Below are 22,833 nucleotides of genomic sequence, written 5' to 3' on the forward strand. Positions count from 1 at the left end.
ATAATTAAGGAACTATATTATATCTTTAATTCTCTGGCAATAGAATCCTCATAACTTATTAATCAATTGTCTATGTTTTGCTTTACAGCTGAACACTGGTGAATGCTCTTATATTTAATAATATTTATTAGAAGTTCTAGGCTTCTAAACTGAATAAAGTGTTTCTATTGGTAGTAAGAGAATTTGAAAAACAGATGAAAGTATGCTCAGAACATTTAGGCTGTGAAAGGACAAAAAAAATCATTCTTTATTATCTCTCTTTGTAGGAAGTCAAAATAGGCTTGTATATCATCTTATTTTGTCTTCAAAATGACTAACTACCTCATTCTCATAGTAGAAATACCTTGAAATTAGATACAGGGAAATTAAAACAGAGAAAAGATAAAATTAAAACCTAAGTTTCTTGATTTTTGACACTTCAATAATGTACTTTTTTCTTTAACATTTTTGGACAGGAAATTCTAAGTTAATATTAAGGGCAAACAATATTAGACTTGGTATTTAACATATTATTTAATATATATATAGAATATAATATAATCACTGCTTGTCCATTTTTCCAAAATTGAAGTAAATGAGTATGTTACCTACCCCAACAATCCGCTTCATAGCATCCAATTTAGCAGAATCTTTGTTGCTCTCTAACATTTGTTTTAGATCTTCATTCCTATTACAAAAGAGAAGAAAAAAATCCATATTTTGATTTTTATATTAGATAGCTTAAAATATATCATTTTCATAAGAATTAGAAATAATATCATGGGCAATACTAAGTAACTGCAGCAAGAAGGTGGCCATCTGCAGGCCAGAGAGAGAGACCTCAGCAGAAACCAAACATGCCAACACTTTGATCTTGTACTCCCAGGCATTAATTGTGAGAAAATTAATTTCTGCTGATTAAGCCGCCCAGTCTGTGGCATTTTGTTATGGCAGCTCTAGCAAACTAATACAAGGGTTAAATGTTACAAACTGTCATTGCAAGAAAAAAATAAGTAAAAGCTAAGCACATTTTTTTCAAAAGGAATAAATGCAATGAAATTTATTACGAAAAAAAGAGCCTTACTTTCCAAACAGCTCATAAAATTAAATGCAATGGTGACCAGTAGTGAAGACAAAATACAATTAAATAATTAAAACACCTACTTCTTCCTAATTAAAAATATAGCTTGCAAATATTTAAACAGTAGAGGTAGTAATATATAAAAACTGTCTCTGAGAACATACAACTATTACACATACTATAAATGTTCACCTTAAGGAATTTAGTATCCCTGCATAAAACTTTTCAGGCTCTTTCACATTTCACAGGTAACAGGAAAGGGAGAGAAATTAATGGGACTATATATGTAACTGTATTTTGTTCTTCTACGTTTTGCTGTATTTTCCTATTTACTTAATGATTATGTATACTTTTATAATGAAAAACCTAAACCCTAAAAAGAAATCTTAAAAAAATCTTACTGAAGTTAGGTAAGAAAAAAAAGAATTAGGAACTAAATAGAAAGGAAATGTGGTCACACACACACACGCCAAAAAAGAAAATAATTTTCTCCTGCTTGTGCCCCTTTTCTGTTCCCCAAAAGTGTCCCATTATTCTCCTCTACCAGTTTTATCTGGAGAGAGAAGTGAGCAATGAAGAGAAATTAAGTGTCAATTTTTAGAACAGCCCAACCTCTAATTCCAGGCATAGTCTTACTCGTAAACTAATAGAAACTTGGTTTGCTCATCCAAAGCCCAAATTCCCAGAGTGCCCAGAACAAGCACCTGCTCTCTGAAACTAAAAACAAGAAAACAGAATCTCAATATTAAAGCTAAAGGTTTTGCTCTTCATGTTTAACAGAAAAGCTAGTCTTCAACACAAATATTGCATTAATACAGGCAGAGAAACTAGTAACTCTGAGGTTCTGAGACAAGAAAAATCCTAGGCACTGTTTCAACCTGATGTAATATGCAACTTTTCACATATGTCATAAACATCTATTTAAACTTCTGATATAAATTACATGTTTCTTCTCAAATTCCTCTTTGCCTGTCACCAAAACAGTAAAGATTTATGAAATACCATAACACCTACTTTACCCTCAAAATATATTAACTTTTATTAAGTTCTTTTAGGTCTACCTTCTTCATTATGTAGATTCAAATATGACCAGTTAACATGTATTACTGCATAAATCTTAGATACTAATTGTTTTGCTAAATATCAATATTTGAGTCAAAATAATGCTGAATTAGCAATATTTTCCTCAACTCTTTGCTGAAAACCAGTAGTTGTTTCACATATATTCATTTTTAATTTACCTGTGTCTTCATTTACCTAGTTACCTGTGGCTTTCTAGCTTTGAGTATTAGGATACCAACTTTATTTTTACATAAGTGACATCTTGTGGTGTTAAATGGTATAACTTTTCCTTTCACGTTCAAAACAGGCCAGTTTTAAGTTTCAAAGGACAGAGAAGAATATATAACTGAACAGTTAAGGCAAATCTTACTATTACCAGGAAAGTCACTCTTATTTTAGCCCCAGAATGAACTAGTAACTATAACTGAAAAATAAAGTTTACCAGTTATATATAAGAACTAGGGATGTGTTAGGGCTATTATGCAATGTAAATTACCGCTTTTTAAAATAAATCTATAATCCATAACTCATTAAAACCTTCCACTCCTTCTAAAAACAACATAAATTAAGGGGAAAATTAAGACTATGTAGTACTGTACACTATATCAGTGCTACTCAAAGTATGATCTGAGAAAGTCTGGTCCAAGAATCATGACTAATTCACAAATTTTTGTTACTAACCCATGAGGAGATAGGTACCAAAATTCAGAATAAGCACATTGAGAAACGTGATGGAACAATTTGACAACGTAATTTTATGTTCATTGAATCTAATTTAAAAAGTGGGGCTTGTATTTTATTTTGTGTGCCTTTTTCATTTTATTTTTCTTTAATTTTATTATGTTTTTGTTTGTTCTTTGTTTTGAGACAGAGTCTCACTCTGTCACCCAAGCTGGAATGCAGTAGTGTGATCTTGGCTCATGCAACCTCCACCTCCTGGATTCAAGTGATTCTCCTGCCTCAGCCTCCTGAGTAGCTGGGATTACAGGTGTGCATCACCACACCCGGCTAATTTTGTATTTTAAGTAGAGATGGGGTTTCATCATGTTGGCCAGGCTAGTCTTGAACTCCTGACCTCAGGTGATCCACCAACCTCGGCCTCCCAAAGTGCTATGATTACAAGCATGAGCCACTGCACCTGGCCCATTTTATTTTTCCAGTAATTTATTTTTTATTGTATTTTGTAGAAGTATCCATCTATATTGGACTGGAAATTTTAAAAAGAAAAAAGAAAGGACCTTTACCATTTCAGAGCCCCACACTACAAAGTTACCTTCTTTTTCCTCAAAATTATGGTACACCAAAATTTATGTACCATAGAAAGCAACACCTAAAACTTACATCCAGGAATGATGGACTGGAAAAGTGACAAGGAATAGCAATTTCCAATCAGAGATACATGCCCAAAAAAGGATGTATAAAAATATTCAACAAAGGGAAAGTTGGACCTTTATGGAGCCCTACCAAAAAATTCCAAAACACAGGCACCTCTTTAGGTGCAATAAAAGATGCTACTATCCAAGTGGTGCACTGCAATATGAATGGATGTGCAGAAAAAGCGCTGGAAACAGAGTCAGAACTTACCATTTCCCAGTGCTATGTAGCCAAAGGGAGTGGCCCTCATAATGTTTTTATGCAAAACATTAAGGCTTAGGAACATTTTCAGTTCACTTAGGATCTAAGCTTCACTTGGAGAGTGCTCAGAACTTTGGCTCTTTCTGTTGACATCTGATACCCATGACCACTACTCTCCCATCTTGAAATTCCCTCCTCCTTTTGATTCTGTAGCTCTATCCTCATCTGGTTCTCCATTCGCATTTGTGACACAGCAATGAAGAAAAATGATAGAAAAACCCTTGCCCTCATAGGGATTTCATTCTATTAAGTAAAAGAAACAACAAACATAATAAATAAGAAATTTTTAAGTCATGAGGTAATACAGGGGGAAAACTTTTGGCACAAAGCCTCCACTTAATAAATGCAACAGTGAATAGAAACAAAAAACTCCATTGCTAGTGTCTTACCTGCTCACCCATCCGTTAACTTTCTAGGCAGGGCACAGTGGCTCAGGCCTGTAATCCCAGCACTTTGGGAGGCTGAGGTGAGAGGATCACCTGAGGTCAGGAGTTTGAGACCAGCCTGACCAACATGGAGAAACCCCATCTCTACTAAAAATACAAAATTAGACTGGCATGGTGGCACATGCCTGTAATCCCAGCTATTCAGGAGGCTGAGGCAGGAGAATTGCTTGAACCTGGGAGATGGAGGTTGCCGTGAGCCGAGATGGTGCCATTGCACTCCAGCCTGGGCAACAAGAGTGAAACTCCATCTCAAAAAACAAAAAACAAACAAACTTTCTAAAAGTCAGAATCATAAATTATCCAAATAAATATGAATATTCCTCCTATACTGTTCACAAGATTAAAAAGAAAAAAGCCTACGGACCCTTCCTCAACTCTTGGTAATCTCATTTACCCTTAATTTAAAATGTCTCTCACACAGGGTAACAAACAACCTCTTAATTTAAAAATCCAAGGTAAAATCGCATGAATAGTTTCAGATTATTCCTCTGTACTTGTGAGGACTAAACTCTGACCTTTTTTCTCTCTCGCCCAATTTCCTAAGGGGCCTGAGGAGTCCTGCCCTACAAACCATAAATTCTCATCAAATGGGTTTTAATTTAACCCTACATAACGTGGCTTACTTTCCAACCTGACTCTAGCATAACGTCACATGACATATAAAGAAGGCAAACAAAATATTTTACCCCAAAATACGCTTCTTTGCCATGTTTTTGAACCCGCCCTGCAAAGCAGCCTTTTGTGGAAGAAAATCTGCATCTGTGAAGGATCTCTACATAGTTTCCCCTTCCAGGCTCTAACAATTCTAGAGATTAACTGAGAGTCCAGCACTTTCACAGATCTGAATAGGAAACACTTGCCATCTATTGTCTCTAAGGGCAGCCACCTAAGAGACTTCATAAGAACCTTGGTCTCTACAGCCCTTTATCCTAACCCAGCCACACCTTGCTCTTGATCCCAGGTTTTTCAATAACAACTTAACTCTTTTAACTAATTGCCAATCAGAAAATCTTTAAATCCACCTGTAACCTGTAAGCCCCCTGCTTCAAGCTGTCACGCCTTTCCCAACTGAGCCAATGTATACCTCACATGTACTAACTGATGTCTTATGTCTCCTTAAAAATATAAAATCAAGTTGTAACCCAACCACCTTGGGCACATGTTCTCAGGATTTCTTGAGGTCATGGTCACTCACATTTGGCTCAGAATAAACCTCTTCAATTATTTTACAAAGTTTGGCTCTTTCTGTTGACATCTGATACATATGACCACTACTCTTCCATCTTGAAATTCCCTCCTCCTCTGGATTCTGAAGCTCTATTCTCATCTGGTTCTCCATTCGCATTTGTGACACAGCAGTGAACAAAAGTGATAGGAAAAACCCTTGCCCTCATAGGGATTTCATTCTATTAAGTAAAAGAAACAACAAACATAATAAATAAGACATTTTTAAGTCATGAGGTGATATACGGGGAAAAAAACAGGAAAAGGATACAGAAAGGAAAGAAGGAGGCAATTTTAATAGCATGGTTTGAGTAAAGTAAATTTTAAAAGTGACAACTGAACACAGATTTTCAAATAAGAGAGTTAGTTATGCAGATATCATGGGGAGCAAAGGGGGACAGGGAGGATAAGCACTCAGGTGAAAGAACACAAGCAGGTCAAATAATTCAAAGTTTTTAGTGTTAACTCTGAATAAATAAAGAACTTCAGGTTTTGAACAGAGGAAAGTCATGATCTATTTAACAGGATCATTCTGGCTGCCACATTCAGAATATACTGTAAAGACTTCCATATCTGTCCATGACACTGTACCTTATAAAAAACTAAACCTGGCCGGGCGCGGTGGCTCACGCTTGTAATCCCAGCACTTTGGGAGGCCGAGGCGGGCGGATCACGAGGTCAGGAAATCGAGACCACGGTGAAACCCCGTCTCTACTGAAAATACAAAAAATTAGCCGGGCGTGGTGGCGGGAGCCTGTAGTCCCAGCTACTCAGAGAGGCTGAGGCAGGAGAATGGCGTGAACCCGGGAGGCGGAGCTTGCAGTGAGCCGTGACTGCGCCACTGCACTCCAGCCTGGGCGACAGAGCAAGACTCCGTCTCAAAAAAAAAAAAAAAAAAAAAAAAACTAAACCTGCCACAGAAAATAACTATAAAAGCTGAAATACATACATATACACACACATATGTATGCATATACATATACACACACACAAGTACTCTTAAGGGGCCATGATCCTTGAACGAAGAGAAGCACAAAAAGTGAGCTCCTTGGCCAGGACGGTGGCTCACACCTATTAATATAATCCCAGCAGTTTGGAAGGCCGAGGCTAGTGGATAGCTTGAGCTCAGGAGTTTGAGACCAGCCTGGGCAACATGGTGAAACCCCATCTCTACTAAAAATACAAAAAGTAGCCAGGTGTGGTGGCATGCGCCTGTAATCCCAGCTGCTCAGAGACACAGTGGGAGAATCTTGAGCACAAGAGGGTAAGGCTGCAGTGAACCATGATGATGCCACTGCACTGTGGCCCAAGTGACAGAGTAAGAACCTATCTCTCTCAAGGAAAAAAAAGAGTTCCTCATTCACACCAGCTTTTTCCCTCAGTACATTTCCCAAATTGCCATGTAGGAGAATAGAACCCAAGGAGAAGTCACAGTCTTAATAACATGAGGAGACAAATGTTGAAGTCCAGGGCTGCCAGAGTGACTGAGACTTGAAGGACAAAATTACAGAGGAGGGAACCAGAGACAAGGTACACAAAAATCTGTGTGCAAAATGTTGGCTACAATTCCGAAGGCAAGACTCCAGGAAACACAACAAAAAACAGCAGCTGTCAAGTCTGTCTTCAGAAGAGAGGCTTTGGTGAATGCCCTGGACTTTCCATTAAGATTACTGAAGGGCCACACAGAGTGCTAAGGAAGATGCCCAAGGAGTATAAGAAAAAGTTCCACAAACAAGACCTTAAAAAGTCTAAAACTGAGCTTTGACAAGATCAGAATGATCTGCTTACATTCTATTTGCTTGGCTGGAAAAAAAAAACAAAAACAAAAACCCAGCCCTGTATGGAAGAAGCTATCACCCAAAGCTTCATCAATCATTTTTATCCTAAATACCTAGCATCTGGTCAAAACTTACAAGACATACTAAAAACAAGATGAAATTACCCCCACCCAAAGAAGAAAAAAAGGAAAAAACAAAAACAAAAAAAACAGGAGCAGATCCATGAGTGACTCAGATACCAGAGTTATCACACAGGGATTTTAAAATAATTACAATTAATATGGTCAGGAAAATATAGAAAAGATGGACAAAACAGATGAAACAATACAGAAATCAACAATTAGTAGAATCCATACAAAACAATCAAATGGACATTCAGAACTGAAAAGTATAGTATATGAAATTAAGAACGCATTAGATAGGTTTAATGGCAGACTGGAAATAGGAGAAAAAAAGGATTATCGAACTTGAAGGCAGGTCAAGAGAAAATATACAAATTGAAGCACAGAGAAATAAAAGAATGGAAAAAATAGAACAGAGCATCAGAGGCATATGAGATAAAGTTAAAATTTCTAACATACCTCTAATTAGAGTTCCAAAAAGAAAAGAGAGAGTATGAAACAAAACCAGTATTTGAAGAGATAATAGTTAAGAATTGTTCTGAACCTATGAAAAACATAAACCCACATATTTAAAAATCTTAGAAAAAAAGGACAAACATAAAACTACACCAGGTACAGCATAGTCAAACTGCTGAAAACAAGAAACAATGAGAAAAATCTTAAAAGCATCCAGAGGCTGAGCATGGTGGATCGTGCCTATAATCAAGCACTTTGGGAGGCCAAGGCAAGAGGATTGCTTAAGGCCAGGAGTTCAAGACCAGTCTGGGCACAACATAGGCCCAGTCTCTACAAAAAATATTTTTAAAAAACTAGCTGGGCATGATGGTGTGCACCTATAATCCTAGCTACTCAGAAGGCTGAGGCAGGAGGATTGTTTGAGCCCAGGAGTTCAAGGCTGCGGTGAGCTATGATTACACCACTGCACTCAGCCTGGGTGAGACCCTATCTCTTTTTTAAAAAAAAAAAGACATCCAGAAAATTACCTTGAGACAAGAGTCAACAAACGTAAAGGGCCAGAAAGTAAATATTTTAAGTTTTACCAGCCATACTATCTCTGATGTAACTACTCAACTCTGCTATTGCACAATGAAAGCATCTATAGATAATACAAAAACAAATGGGCATGGTTGTGTTCTAATAAAACTTTATGTACATTAACAGATGGGTGGTTTGCTGGTCCCTACCTTAAAAGGAATAATATTTCGACAGACATTATAAAGGCCAAAAGATATCAGAATGACATATTTAAAAGGCTGGAAGAGAAAAGAATGCCAACATAGAATTCTATACCCAGGATATTTAAAATATTCTTTATTTCACTAAAGGTGAAATAAAGTGGTTTTCAAACAAATAAAAACGGAAGATCTGCTGCCTGGACATAGGGTATCATTTCAAAAGGAAAATAATTTTACATTTATATGCGATTTACACAGATTCTAAATTTACAGTTTCCATATGTAAAGCAAATGCTGATAGACTCATGGAAGAAAAACACACATCCATAATCATGATTGGAAATTTTTTTTTTTTTTTTTTGAGACAGTCTTGCTCTGTCACCAGGCTGGAGTATGGTGGCGCAATCTCAGCCCACTGCAACCTCCGCCTCCCGGGTTCAAGCATTTTCCCTGCCTCAGCCTCCCAAGTAGCTGGGATTACAGGCACGCGCCACCACACCCAGCTAATTTTTTGTATTTTAGTAGAGACAGGTTTCACCATGTTGGCTAAGATGGTCTCGATCTCCTGACCTCGTGATCCACCTGCCTCGGCCTCCCAAAGTGCTGGGATAACAGGCATGAGCCACTGCGCCCGCCCATGACTGGCAATTTTAACACACCTCTCAGTAACTGGCAGAACCAGTAGACGAAAAATTCAATAAAGTATAAAAAATTCGAACAACATAATTAAACAACTTAAACTTACAAGCATAGAACAATATATCCAACAACTGCATAATAAACATTCTTTTCAATTGTACATAGGACATTTACCAAAATAGACTATATGCTGGATAAGGTTTCAACAAATTTGAAAGGTATAAGAATCAAAGTATGTGGAATCTAAATAGAAACCAATAATTAAAAAATAAAATAAAAACTAAAAAGTGCTCACATATTGGTAATTTTTTTTTTGAGATAGGGTCTTGCTCTATTGCCCAGGCTGGAGTGCAGTAGTATGATCACGGCTCACTGCAGCCTCAAAATCCTAAGCTCATGAGATCCTCCCACCTCAGCCTCCCAAGTAGCTGGGACTACAGGCATGTGCTACCTTGCCTGGCTAATTTTTTTTTATTTTTTGTAGAGATAGGGTCTCCCTATGTTGTCCAGGCTGATCTTGAACTTCTGAACTCAAGCAATCCTCCCACCTCCCACCTCAGTCTCCAAAAATGCTGGGATTGCAAGTGTGAGCCACCATGCCAGCCTGCAACATACTTTGTGATTTGATAAACTGCAACATTTCATAACTTGTGAGATGCAGCTAAAGCAATATTTAGAAGCAAATTTAGGCTGGGGGAGGTGGCTCATGCCTGTAATCCCAGCATTTTAGGAGACCAAGGTAGGAGGATCATTTCAGCTCAGCAGTTCAAGACCAGCCTAGGCAACATAACAAAGACACTATCTCCACAAAAAATCCAAAAATTAGTTGGACTTAGTGGCATACACCTGCAGTCCTAGTTACTCAAGAGGCTGAGGTGGGAGGATTGCTTGAGCCCAGGAGTTCAAGGCCAGCCTGGGCAACACGGCAAGACCCTTTCACCACAAAAAAATTAAAAAAATTAGTCAGGCATGGTGGCATGCACCTTTAGTCCCAGCCACTCAGGAGGCTGAGGTAGAAGGACCACTTGAGTCTGGGAAGCTAAGGCGGCAGTGAGCCAAGATCGCACCATTTCACTTCAACATGAGTGACAGAGCAAGACCCTGTCCCTAAAAAAAAAAAAAAAAGCAGCAAATTTATATTTCTAATTATAATACAAAATCAGAAAGATTAAAAATCAATGATGTAAGTTTCCATCTCAGAAAGCTAGGAAAAAAAACAGCAAATTGAACTCAAAGTATAAGTAATAAAATAATAAAGAGACTAGAAGAATTTAATAAAACAGACTAACATGTTTTGCATTTATAGTATATTATTAACGTATTTAGCTACCTGGTATTATTTTCTGAAGCTTATATCTTATTTTAGTATCACAAAGCCTCTATGAAACAAAACTACAATAGAGAAAAATCAACAAAACTGAAAGCTGATGTCTATTTCAAATAGGTTGTTATGAAGACTTAATAAAATCATAAAGCACTTATCACTGGGCCTAGCACATTTATTTATCCAACATCCATTATATGCCAGAAGCTGCTCTAAGTATTGAAGTCCCTGATATTCTAGGACTTAAATTTTAACAAACAAGGAATTGGTGGGAGGGAGTTTAAGGGGAATGACAGGAAAAAAGGAGAAGGCAGGGAAGGAAAGAGGGAGGGAGTGAGGCAGAGAAGGAAGAAAGCAGGGAGGAAGAAAAACATAAAGAAAGGTCAGATAAGTAGTACACAAACAATTAAAATAAGGAATGCAATAAAGTAAGACTGGGTGATCACAAAAGACCTCCATGGATAAGTGATCTGAGGTCTTGAAGTACAAGGAGACAACCAAATAAATTATACAAGATAACAGGGCAAGAACAAGCTTGGCTATAAAGAACCCAAAAGAAGATCTATGAAGGGCCTCTAAAGGTAGGCTGAAGCAGATTACATTCCTTACTGGTCCATAACAGATACACAATAAACATTAGTTGGAAAAACAAATGAAAGCAGGCTATATACTAAACTTGTTTCTTAGAAAGATACAGAAGAACGCTTTCACTGTAAAGTCTCAAAAGGATCCATGATCCCAATAAAAGTTAAAAACCAAGCATATATCTTCCATGTCTTCATATCATTCATATGCATATTAAAAGCCATGATGTCATACAGACATCACCGGACATCTTCATATTTGCCATGACCTTTATCAATGCCCTCAGCTACTTGGCCTCTTGGTAGGCAGCAGGAAGTATGTTTTACCTTTGCTCAGGAGATTAGGAATGTCTTCTAGAATGTGACTATTCAGTAGTATATTTGTTAATGTTTCCTTTTATTGCTTCTGAGACTCCCCCAATCTTAATCTTCTTTACAAAGTGGCATTTTTGGTTTACAGTGCTTTTAAACAGTGAAAAGGAACTTTTTGCCTGTTACAAATTTTATGTGTCAACATATATAAACTCAACTATGTCAGTGGCTCTATGAGATTTCCTGTAAAACTTTTTTCCTACAAATAGATAAATTCACACAGATATGCAAAAACTTATGTTGAAATATTATTTATACGTGATGAAAAGTGAAATCAATCAAATGCCTTTCCAAAAGGGGACTAATTAATTATGAGGAACTATTACACAGTGGTTTAAAACAGGGGTCCTCAACCCCCAGGCCACAGAACATTACCCATCTGTGGCCTGTTAGAAACCAGGATGCCACACAGCAGGCAAGTGGCAGATAAGGAGTATTACTGCCTGAGCTCCGCCTCCTGTCAGATCAGTAGCAGCATTAGATTATCAGAGGAGTGCAAACACTCTTGTAAACTGTGCATGCGAGGGATCTAGGTTGCACGCTCCTTACGAGAATCTAATGCCTGATCTGAGGTGGAACAGTCTCATCCCCAAACCAACCCCCACCCCCTTCCATGGAAAAACTGTCTTCCATGAAACAGGTCCCTGGGGACTGCTGGTTTGGTGATTGCTGGTTTAAAAGATTAAAATGGTATCATATGTTGATATGGAAAGATCTTTTAAAATATACCAGGTGAAAAGCAAGATACATAGAGAATAGTATATATATGATCATTTAATTTTTTAAAAAATTTTCTGAAAGGATACATAAGAACTTGTTCTTTGTAGTTGCACATGAATGGGAGGTATGGGATATGGGATTGGAAGTTATATCCTTTCCACATCATTGACTAACTTACCACTAACATGTCTTGTGTTAATAACATATTATTAACTTATTTAGCCACATGGTAGTGGTATTTTCTGAAGCTTATAACACTGTCTTATTTTAGTATCACAAAGTCTCTATGAAGCGTGTGTAGCTATTATTGTTCCCATTTAATAGATGAGTAAACCAAGGCTCAGAATATATAAAGGTAACATAAGTACAAGATTATACAGCATGTGAGAAATTCTAAAATCACATGCCTTTTATGTATATCATCATAAAATCAGGGAATGGCAAAGCAAGGAATTAAATTTCAATCTTGTTTTGAAATTCGACATTCTTCCTATTCACCATACTACACTGTCAATTTCTGCTATAAAGCTGACTATATTAAGAATATATTTCAATGGCCGGGCACTGTGATTCATGCCTGCAATCCCAAGACTTGGGATGCGGAGGCAGGAGGATCGCTTGAGCCCAGGAGTTCAAGAACAGCCTGGGCAACATAGGGAGACCTAATCTCTACAAAATAAAAATATATTTTCTAATATAGTATATAAAATTTATATATATTATATATTAAGTCCTATACATGTATATATAGGTGTGTGTGTGTATATATATATGACTTAAAAAATATATATATAGGACTTAAATATATATAGGACTTAAATACATATATGACATATATATGACTTAAATATATATATATGACTTAAATATATATATATATATGACTTAAATATATATATATATATGACTTAAATATATATATATATATATATTAGCCAGGCATGGTGGTGTACACCTGTGGGCCCAGCTACTCAGGAGGCTGAAGTGGGAGGATCAGACCAGGAGGTTGAGGCTGCAGTGAGCCGAGATCGTGCCACTGCACTCCAGCCTGGGCAACAGAGTGAGACTCTGTCTCAAAAAAAAAAAAAAAAAAAGAATATATTTCGCTCTTTCCCATCTTGCAAGATGGCGGGTGAAGAAGTTGAGAAGCCAGATACTAAAGAGAATAAACACGAAGCCAAGAAGGCTGATGCTGGTAGCAAGGTGAAAAAGGGTAACCTCAAGGCTAAAAAGCCCAAGAAGGAGAAGCCCCATTGCAGCTGCAACCCTGTCCTTGTCAGAGGAATTGGCAGGTATTCCCAATCTGCCACGTATTTCAGAAAGGCCATGTACAAGAGGAAGTACTTAGCCACTAAATCCAAGGTTGAAAAGAAAAAGAAGAAGGTTCTTGCAACTGTAACAAAACCAGTTGGTGGTGACAAGCACGGCGGTACCCAGGTGGTTAAACTTCGCAAAATGCCTAGATATTATCCTACTGAAGATGTGCCTCGAAGGCTGTTGAGCCACGGCAAAAAATGCGTCAGTCAGCACGTGAGAAAACTGCGAGCCAGCATCACCCCCAGGACCATTCTGATTATCCTCACTGGACACCACAGGGGCAAGAGGGTGGTTTTCCTGAAGCAGCTGGCTAGTGGCTTGTTACTTGTGACTGGACCTCTGGTCCTCAATCGAGTTCCTCTACGAAGAACACACCAGAAATTTGTCATTGCCACCTCAACCAAAATAGATATCAGCAATGTAAAAATCCCAAAACATCTTACTGATGCTTACTTCAAGAAGAAGCAGCTGCGGAAGCCCAGACACCAGGAAGGTGAGATCTTCGACACAGAAAAAGAGAAATAGGAGATTATGGAGCAGCGCAAGATTGATCAGAAAGCTGTGGACTCACAAATTTTACCAAAAATCAAAGCTATTCCTCAGCTCCAGGGCTACCTGCGATCTGTGTTTGCCCTGATGAATGGAATTTATCCTCACAAATTGGTGTTCTAAATGTCTTAAGAACCTAATTAAATAGCTGACTACAAAAAAAAAAAAGAATATATTTCAAGAACTATAAAGTAATACCTTATAAAAGGTATAAAATCCATAACCTGGGGTGTCATCCCCCTTCCTACTTAATCTATAATCACAAGAAGAACTTTTCTTTTAAACTCAAAATTTTTATGAAAAGAAAACTGATCACTAGAACCATAGTAAACACTGATCCTAATTATTCTCAATGGTAGTCTAAAACATCTGTGATACACTTCTGTGTAAGTCAAAATAAATTTTATTTTCACTGACATTACTTTGACTGTATTTGGTTAACATTATCTCATGTAGATTCATCAGCTCAAAATTAATTAGTATTACAGAATAGTGTATTCCGTCCAAACAATTCATCTTTGTTGGCTCACATGGCTCACTGCTATTGGCATGCCACAGTAATAATAGGCATGGTGCCACAGTAACAGATGGGCATACACACAAACATGCCAAAGAATCCGTTTGTGCATCAAGTTTGAGTATTAGTATTAGATTTTCCTCCAAGAAATTCATGAACTATAGTAGAGGAAATATAAGTTTTCTACAACTGTGTTAATAAGATATGCCAACTCAAAACTAGATTAATTTTTAAATTCTTTAAAAAAACAACAACAACTTTCCAAGGCCACAGAAGGCAAGTTTTCCATCTGATGAGTTTGGATCAGCATTCTGTATAGGGAATTCAGGAAACCAATATGCAATGTCTACCTTTGTCCCTGAAGCACTTGGAAATCTCAGTAAAAAAATTAGTTTTTAAAAAGTCACAGGGCAGTATTGCAGATGAAACAGTTCTAGACATCTGTAGCACAACAATGTGAATATAGTTAACACTACTGAATTGTACACTCAAAAATGGTTAAGATAGTAAATTTAATGTTATGTGTTTTTTACCACAATTTTTTTAAAGTCACAGGGTCCCACCAAGTTTCCTGATGAAGGCTATGTAGAACCAGAAACAGAAAAAAAGTCCTACAAATTTGTACTTGACAGGAACAGAATCTAAAAGTGCAAATCACTTAAGTTTCATGTGATTATTTTAAAGTATGCTATCACTGAAAAACAATTCTCGGCCGGGCGCAGTGGCTCGCGCCTGTAATTCCAGCACTTTGGGAGGCCAAGGCAGGTGGATCACCTGAGATCAGGGGCTCGAGACCACCCTGACCAACATGGCAAAACACTATCTCTACTAAAAGCACAAAACTAGCCGGGCATGGTAGTGCATGCCTGTAATCCCAGCCACTCGGGAAGCTGAGGCAGGAGAATCGCTTGAACCTAGGAGGCAGAGATTGCAGTGAGCCAAGATCATGCCACTGCACTCCAGCCTGGGCAACAAGACCAAAACTGTCTCAAAAAAAAAAAAAAAAAAAAAAAAAAAAATTCTCATCTATAGCTAATCATCCCATTATAATTTATTTTTAAATGACTGACTAACTTATTTCCATGTGTAGTTTTACATTTTTGAAACATAAACATATCCTATTGACCAAACTATATTGAAACTTTTTTTATAGGTTTGCTACACGAATGAAAAACAGTTTCACAATACTAAGAATGCTAAGAAAAAAATCACTTGCAGTCACTATCATCCAAAATTATTTAAGTAATATACAAAGTATCAAAATAGATGGGACTCTGTGTGTATGTAGGAATAGGAGGGAGGAGAAAACAGGGATTTATTTAATGGGTACAGAGTTTCAGTGGTGCATATAAAAAGAGTTCTGGAGAGGGATGGTGGTAACGATTGCCTAACAATATGAATATATTTAATGCCACTGAACTGTACACTCAACAATGGTTAGGTTGCTTGATACCTTGTCAAATAGGGGAAAAAATGGTTAGGATGATAAAGTTATTCAAGTGTATTTTACCATAATTCAAAATAAAAGAGAAACTACCCTAAAAGAAAAAAAAGCTTGTTAGACTCCATGTCTGCCTGTAATAACCATCCTTTCTCCTCCACCTGCAAGCCAAAGTTCTTCGGAGAAGTGATCTTCTTTTACTCACTTCTCGCCCATCCACCAATGGACTGACATCTGATTTCCACACTCAACATCCCTTGACACTGCTGTCACCACCACCAAGGTCACCAACAACTGCTTTATCACCAAACTGCCTTACTATTTTACTTGATTCCACACCAGCAGCTGGCACTGCTGACCACTTAGCCCCTCCTCTTTTTATTTCTGTTAAAGCAAAACATACATAAGCCTGTCTTCTTTTAGGAAGAACGAGAAATAGGCTGCTTCTTCAAGAATAGCTTCAAAGCCATAGGATACAAAAGGAGACTGAAAATTGAAAAAAAAAAAAAAAAGTTTAAAACAAATACACTTTTTACTCTTTTGTACTATAATCATTGTTCCCAAATCCTTCGTAATCACATAGAAGAATCAGTGCTTATTAATTTCATTTATTTTTATGTGGTGCACATTAAAGGTACTTTGTATTAAGCTGGTGCAAAAGTAACTGCAGTTTTTGCCATTAAAAGTAAATATATTTAGTTGTTTCGAACGCTTGTGAAATATAATCTGAAAAACTGAAGTTTGATGAAAATTTGAAAATTTAAAACATAAAGCAATGGTTAATGTGAAAATTAACAATAATTCTAAAATTATAATAGCTTAAAAAAAGTACATCATATTAAAAATAAAACAGGCCAGGCATGGTGGCTCATGCCTGTACTCCTAGCACTTTGGGAGGCCGAGGCAGGAGGATGGCTTGAGCCCAGGAGTTCAAGACCAGCGTGGGCAACATAGTAAGACTCTGTCTCTACCAAAAAAAAAAAAAAAAATAGCTAGGCATGGTGATACATGTCTGCAGTCCCAGCTACTCAGGAGGCTGAGGCAGAAGGATCACTTGAGCCCAGGAGTAAGCCATGATAGGGCCACTGCAATCCAGCCTGGGGCACAGAAAGAGATTGTATCTCTTAAAACCAAAAAACAAAAATGAAAACAAAACTTTAACTGACTTTAATGGTGTTATAATGGTTATCATAATTACTATGTTTATTATGTACCAGGCACTATTTATATATGTTAAATCTTTTAATCCTCACAATTAGTCAATGAGTGTAGGTACATTATCATCCTCATCCCCATTTTACAGATAAGAAAACCAAGGGCAAAGAGTTGTAAAATAATCTGTCCAAGTACCATTTATTAACTCTGCCACATTTTCACACCCAGGAATAGTCCCAGAGTGGGTGTGTCTAACCGTCATACCACACTGTCTCAACAAACCACACAATAAACCATTTATCGGCCATCTTCCTCCTACGAAGTAGGAAGTAAGTTTCCCCTTTTCTTATACCTTAAACACAATTCAAAAACTTATACAATCAACTTTCATGGTTTCCCCAAACTGAATTCTCCCTTCTTGGTTTTCTAAGTAAGTTCCAATTCTCCTACTCTCTTCAATGCAGACTGTACTAAGATTCCTCACTGGCCTTCTCACATGCCGCACACACACTTTCCACTCAATGGCTCCAACTACAATGTCATCAACTAATGACTCCCAAATCTACATCACCAACCCAGGTATCTGTCTTGAATACCTTATCTATCTATCTAACTGCTCAATGAATCCCTAACTATCAATTCAAATTCAGCAGATCCAAAATGGACCTCAACACTTACCCTCCTCACTCCAAACTTACTCTATCCATCTGTGTTCCCAGTATCACAGAATTCTAGCATCATTCACATACTTGTCCAATCCAAAAACACTGGTGTAGCCAAGGTGATCTTTTTAAAAAATAAATCATTTTATGTTGCTCCTATACTTTAGTACTCCTTACTGTGCAAACCTTCATGATAAAATCCAAATTTCTGAGCATGGTATGCAAAACTCTTCATAATACAGACTCTGATTACCCCCTAACCATCTTTCACCAGTCAGTCCCTCATTTCCTCCCAACTATGTGCTCTCGCCATACTGAATTGTTTCTTGTTCCCTAAGAAAGCTATAAATCCTTGCCTCTAAACCAGCAGTATCCAATAGAATGTTCTGCATTATCCAATATGGTAACTGCTAGCTACATGACATACATGAAATGTGGCTAGAGTGGCTGAGAAATTAAATTTAATTAAATTAAATTTAAATAGCTACATTTGGCTAGTGGCTACTATATTGAACATTACAGCTCTAAACCTAGGTATATGTTCTTCTGTCTGCCTGGTATACACAGGTATGTGTGGAAAGTCCTCATCAGTGCTACTATCTAACATCATTAGTATTCATTATTTTGCAAGGTTATTCTATTTATGTAGTTAATAATTAATAAGGTCCATTCTACATAAGATACTATTTAAATACTTTAGTGGAGCTAGCTACATAACCTCATTTGTATACCTTAGTTGTTTACTTTCCTAATAGCTAATAGATAGTAATTTAACTACAGTTTGTCCTAAAAGGACTGTCATTTTAAGAAATGAGCAGGCTCCATGCATTGGTAAATGAAACAAGCAAATTATAATGTCATATTATAAAAGCATATAGCTTTGCTCTAAAAACACATGATATACACACACACATATAAATATATGCAAAAGAAAAAAGGCTAAAAGATATATACTATATTAACCAATTTCTTCTGGATGTTGAAATTAGGGTCGGTATTTTTCAGCTAACCTGTATCTGCTAAGTTTTCTAGAAGGAAAAGGGGATATCAGCAATTCTCCAGCAATTTTCCTTCTCTCTACTGCATCGTCTATTTTCTCTCGTCCACATCAGTTGGTTCTATCAGCAAACAAGATAATACAGTTTCTCCTACTTTAAGGAAAAATTCCTTGGCATAACATTCCTCTCCAAGTGCTGCTCCATTTCTCTGCTCTTCTACACTTAAAAATATACTAATGGCCATGGGCGGTGGCTCAGGCCTGTAATCCCAGCACTTTGGGAGGCCGAGGCGGGCAGATCACGAGGTCAGGAGATGGAGACCATCCTGGCTAACACGGTGAAACCCCGTCTCTACTAAAAATACAAAAAAAATTAGCCAGACGTGGTGGCGGGCGCCTGTAGTCCCAGCTACTCGGGAGGCTGAGGCAGGAGAATGGCGTGAACCCGGGAGGCGGAGCTTGCAGTAAGCAGAGATCGCGCCACTGCACTCCAGCCTGGGCGACAGAGCAAGATTCTGTCTCAAAAAAAAAAAATACTAACTACAATTCTTCTTCTTCCTTCTCTCTTGAGCCCACTCATGAGGCTTTCAGCCCCACCAGTGCACCTAAACTGCTTGTCAAGGTCACCAAAGTCCACCCAGTGACAAATCCAAAACTCCCTTCTCAGTAATCATCTTACTTGACCTATTTGTATTATTTGACACAATTACTCCAGGAATGTCCCAGGACTGACTGACTCTGACCTGTTTCTACACTCACTTCCTCAGTGTCTCATCCAATCCCATGATACCTGATGACTCCCAAATTTATACTTCTAGCCTGACTCCTCCTCTAAGCTCCAGACTCTGATATCCAACTGCCTATTTTTAGTATCTCCACATGGATGCCTAATCGCATCTCAAACTTAACATGCACAAGCTCTTGGTCCCCTTCCCCCTTTAAAAAAAAAAAAAAACTCCTCTTTGCACAATATTCTTCATTTTAGTTGACAGCTATTCCAGACTTTGAGCTGTGTAGGCAAAAAACTTTGTATCCACCCTTGGTATCTTTTCTCCCACACACATATCACATCCAAACTATCAGCAAATCTCATTGGCTCTACCTTTCAAATGCATCCATAACTCACCCACTTCTCTCCACTACCACCAATCTGATCACCTTCTCTTGCCTGAATTACTGTAATAGTCTCCTTGCTGGTCCTTGCCTCAAATCTGCAGTGCACTCCTAGTTCAAGAGGCAAAATGTCCCTTTAAAGGGTAAACAATCATTTCACCCCTCTGCTCAAAACTCTCCAAATGGCATCCCTTCTCAGAGTAAAATCAAAGACCTTACAATGATTTTACAAGGCCCTACACAATCAGGTCTCCAGCTTCCACTCTGCCCCTTATCTCTCTGCCCTCATATTTTACTAATTAATTTTCCCCACATCCTTCTTGACCACATTCTCAACCTAGGCTTTAAAAAACTTACAGAAAACCCATTCCAAGAATAAAGCCGGGTGATGCCTAGCTCTGCCAACCTGTGATTTTGGAACCACCCTACTATGGTTTCAATGTGTTCCCTCCAAAATTCAGATGTTCAAACTTAATGGCCAATTTGATGGCATTAAGAGGTGGGGCCTTTAAGATTTAGTCATGAGGGCTCCTCCCTTCATGAATGAGATTAAGGCCCTTGCAAAAGAGGCTTCACAGTCTTCCATTCTCTTGCCCTTCCACCTTCTGCCCAATGAGGACACAGCATTACTCCCCTCCAGAGGATGCAGCAACAAAGGACCATCTTAGAAGCAAAGAGCAGCCCTCACCAGGAAACTAAACCTGCCTGTGACTCAATCTTGGACTTCCTGGCCTCCAAAAATGTGGGAAATAAAATTCTATTCTTTAGAAATTACCCAGTCTCAGGTTTTTTGTTATAGCAGCACAAAACAAACTGAGACAGGGCCTTATTCATTCTTCTCTCATTTGTCCAGCTACCATGCCAACTCACCCAGCTGAATTAAAGACAGTGGACTTCTAATTAGGTTGGTTCCTATCAGCAATATAAATAATCAGTCCATCAGTAAACAGATATTGGCTATAAACTGTTCACTTCTGTAGATCTATTAAGTCTTTCCAGCTGATATGCTAAATAAGCCTTCTCTAAATACACGAACCAACGTTATTCATAATAATATGAAATAGAGGAAAATCATTTCCTTCTTGATTATTCTACTTTAAGCTCTTCATTCTAAAATTTGAATTTGGACTGCAGGCAATTTGTTTTTGTCAGTAGTTCATTTATATACACAAGTGCAATACTGTCAAATTATTTCACTATAATACATTTGTCATTCTATGAGCATTTATAACTTTTCATGCAGCAAAAAAGAACATTTCAACCAACCATCTGTCTGCCTTTTTCATGTGCTTTAATCATTCAGCTCTGGTAATGTTGCTCCAAATACTAAATATTTTTTTAAAATAACATAAAATCTCACATCTTATGATTTAATGGTAAGGCTTGAAATTTAATTTTCAGATTTTTCTCCTCAAATTTTACCAGATCAGCGATTTTAAAAATAACATATCCTACTCTCAAGAAAGAATATTTTCTTGAATATTTATTAAGGCAAAATGTAGAAGTCAGAACTGACTCTCCTTCAAGGAGATATGCAAGCAAAGCAAAGTAAGATGAAAGGTTTTATAATCTGTTGGAAAGTAAGACTCTGTTTACAGGCAGTATTTCATCAAATTTCTATTCAATGTAGTAAAATCTTATTTAATTTGAAATATATTTCAAGAATTAAATCATAAATGGAATCCTACTGCACCACTGAAATGACAATCCTTAATTTGAATAGTTGGCCCTTTGTAAAACTAACGGTCTTATTTTTATGAAGACAAAAACAACCAGTTCAGCTGCTAGGAATGCACTGCAGATACTAGTATACAGCTTCTTCTTTTGTTTTTAGTCACCTTGGAACAAATGCTGAAATTTAGTGAAAAATCAATAAAATACTAAAATTTCCTAATAACTTAATGTAGCCCTAGTTAAAAAAAAAAAAAAAAGTAGGATCCAGTTTACATATACAGCAAGCAAATATGTTAACAGGTCTGGTACCAGATCTAACGACCATAAATTTCAATTAGCTAAACATAATTAACAAGACAGATCAGTTATCAAAACTGGAATTATTAGAACACAAGAGATTTAAATCTTCAGAACTTAAAGATGATCAGATATATAACAGTAGGCTAACAAAATCATGACTGAGCACATTTTCATAGCAGCAACCCTGAACTCCTGGGCACAAGAGAAAGGAATTCACAATGAGGAAGGAGCCCGTGCCTCTTCATGTCACGCTTATGACTCAGGGCACCAACATTTTCAATGTCTCCAACTAAAATGTCCTTAACATTTCAAAATTCCAGCATTTCCATTTTCTTCAGTAAATCACTGTTTCCGCAAACAAAGGCTTATAACAAATAATTTTCAATAGGTATGTCACACTGAAAAGTTGAATTACACAATTTAACACTAATTGTATACTTCAATTACTGACGGTTAGTTCACATTAGCCTTATCTCTCCAAATAAAGTCTGAGTTTCTTAAAAACAAGATAAAGATCTTATAACTGTTATATATTTTTACGGTGAAAACACAGAGGAATGAACCATACATATGGAATAATCCAAGATTTGGAGGTAAAGATGCCTTTGAAGACTGGAATAAAGACTAAAAATCCTGATTGTAAAGTTCATTCCATACCTACATGACAATTCCGAGTCGGTTAGCCCTAACCACAGCAAAGACCCAAGCAATCCCATGGAGAAAATGGTTGTTTTGAACCTACACAAAATTAACTTCAGGGTGATGCTGTAATACAATACAATGGTGATACCAGATGAGGGTTTCCTTCTATATAGGGTCCACTGAATCAGTCATGCTTCATTTTTTAACACTGGCTAATGAGAGAGCAAATGTTAATGGAATCTAAATCACTGAATTGAGTAAAAGGATCTGAAAATATTTTATTAAGCAAAATTATGAGCCAAACACTTTGCTAGGCACCTTCACA

General features: G+C 37.3%; 1 protein-coding gene and 1 pseudogene across 5 annotated transcripts in view; one reads left to right on the top strand and one right to left on the bottom strand.

Moving 5' to 3' along the window:
- AP3B1 (adaptor related protein complex 3 subunit beta 1) overlaps nt 1-22,833 on the bottom strand; it is a 288,518-nt gene that overhangs the window by 259,351 nt on the left and 6,334 nt on the right. For all 4 annotated transcript variants that reach the window (XR_004027066.1, XM_003261505.4, XM_030800425.1 and 1 more), the window contains exon 2: nt 592-667. Coding sequence is in view for 3 of the 4 variants with exons in the window: in XM_003261505.4 (XP_003261553.2) it covers nt 592-667 (76 nt within the window). In the remaining variant the exon portion in view is untranslated. The remainder of the gene's footprint in view (nt 1-591; nt 668-22,833) is intronic.
- Nucleotides 13,267-14,175, top strand: LOC100585128 (annotated as a pseudogene). Its single transcript, XR_121419.4, has one exon. The product of XR_121419.4 is annotated as a 60S ribosomal protein L6 pseudogene (transcript).

This window comes from Nomascus leucogenys, chromosome 2, assembly GCF_006542625.1.
Source record: "Nomascus leucogenys isolate Asia chromosome 2, Asia_NLE_v1, whole genome shotgun sequence".
In the NCBI taxonomy this organism is placed as follows: Eukaryota; Metazoa; Chordata; class Mammalia; order Primates; family Hylobatidae; genus Nomascus; species Nomascus leucogenys.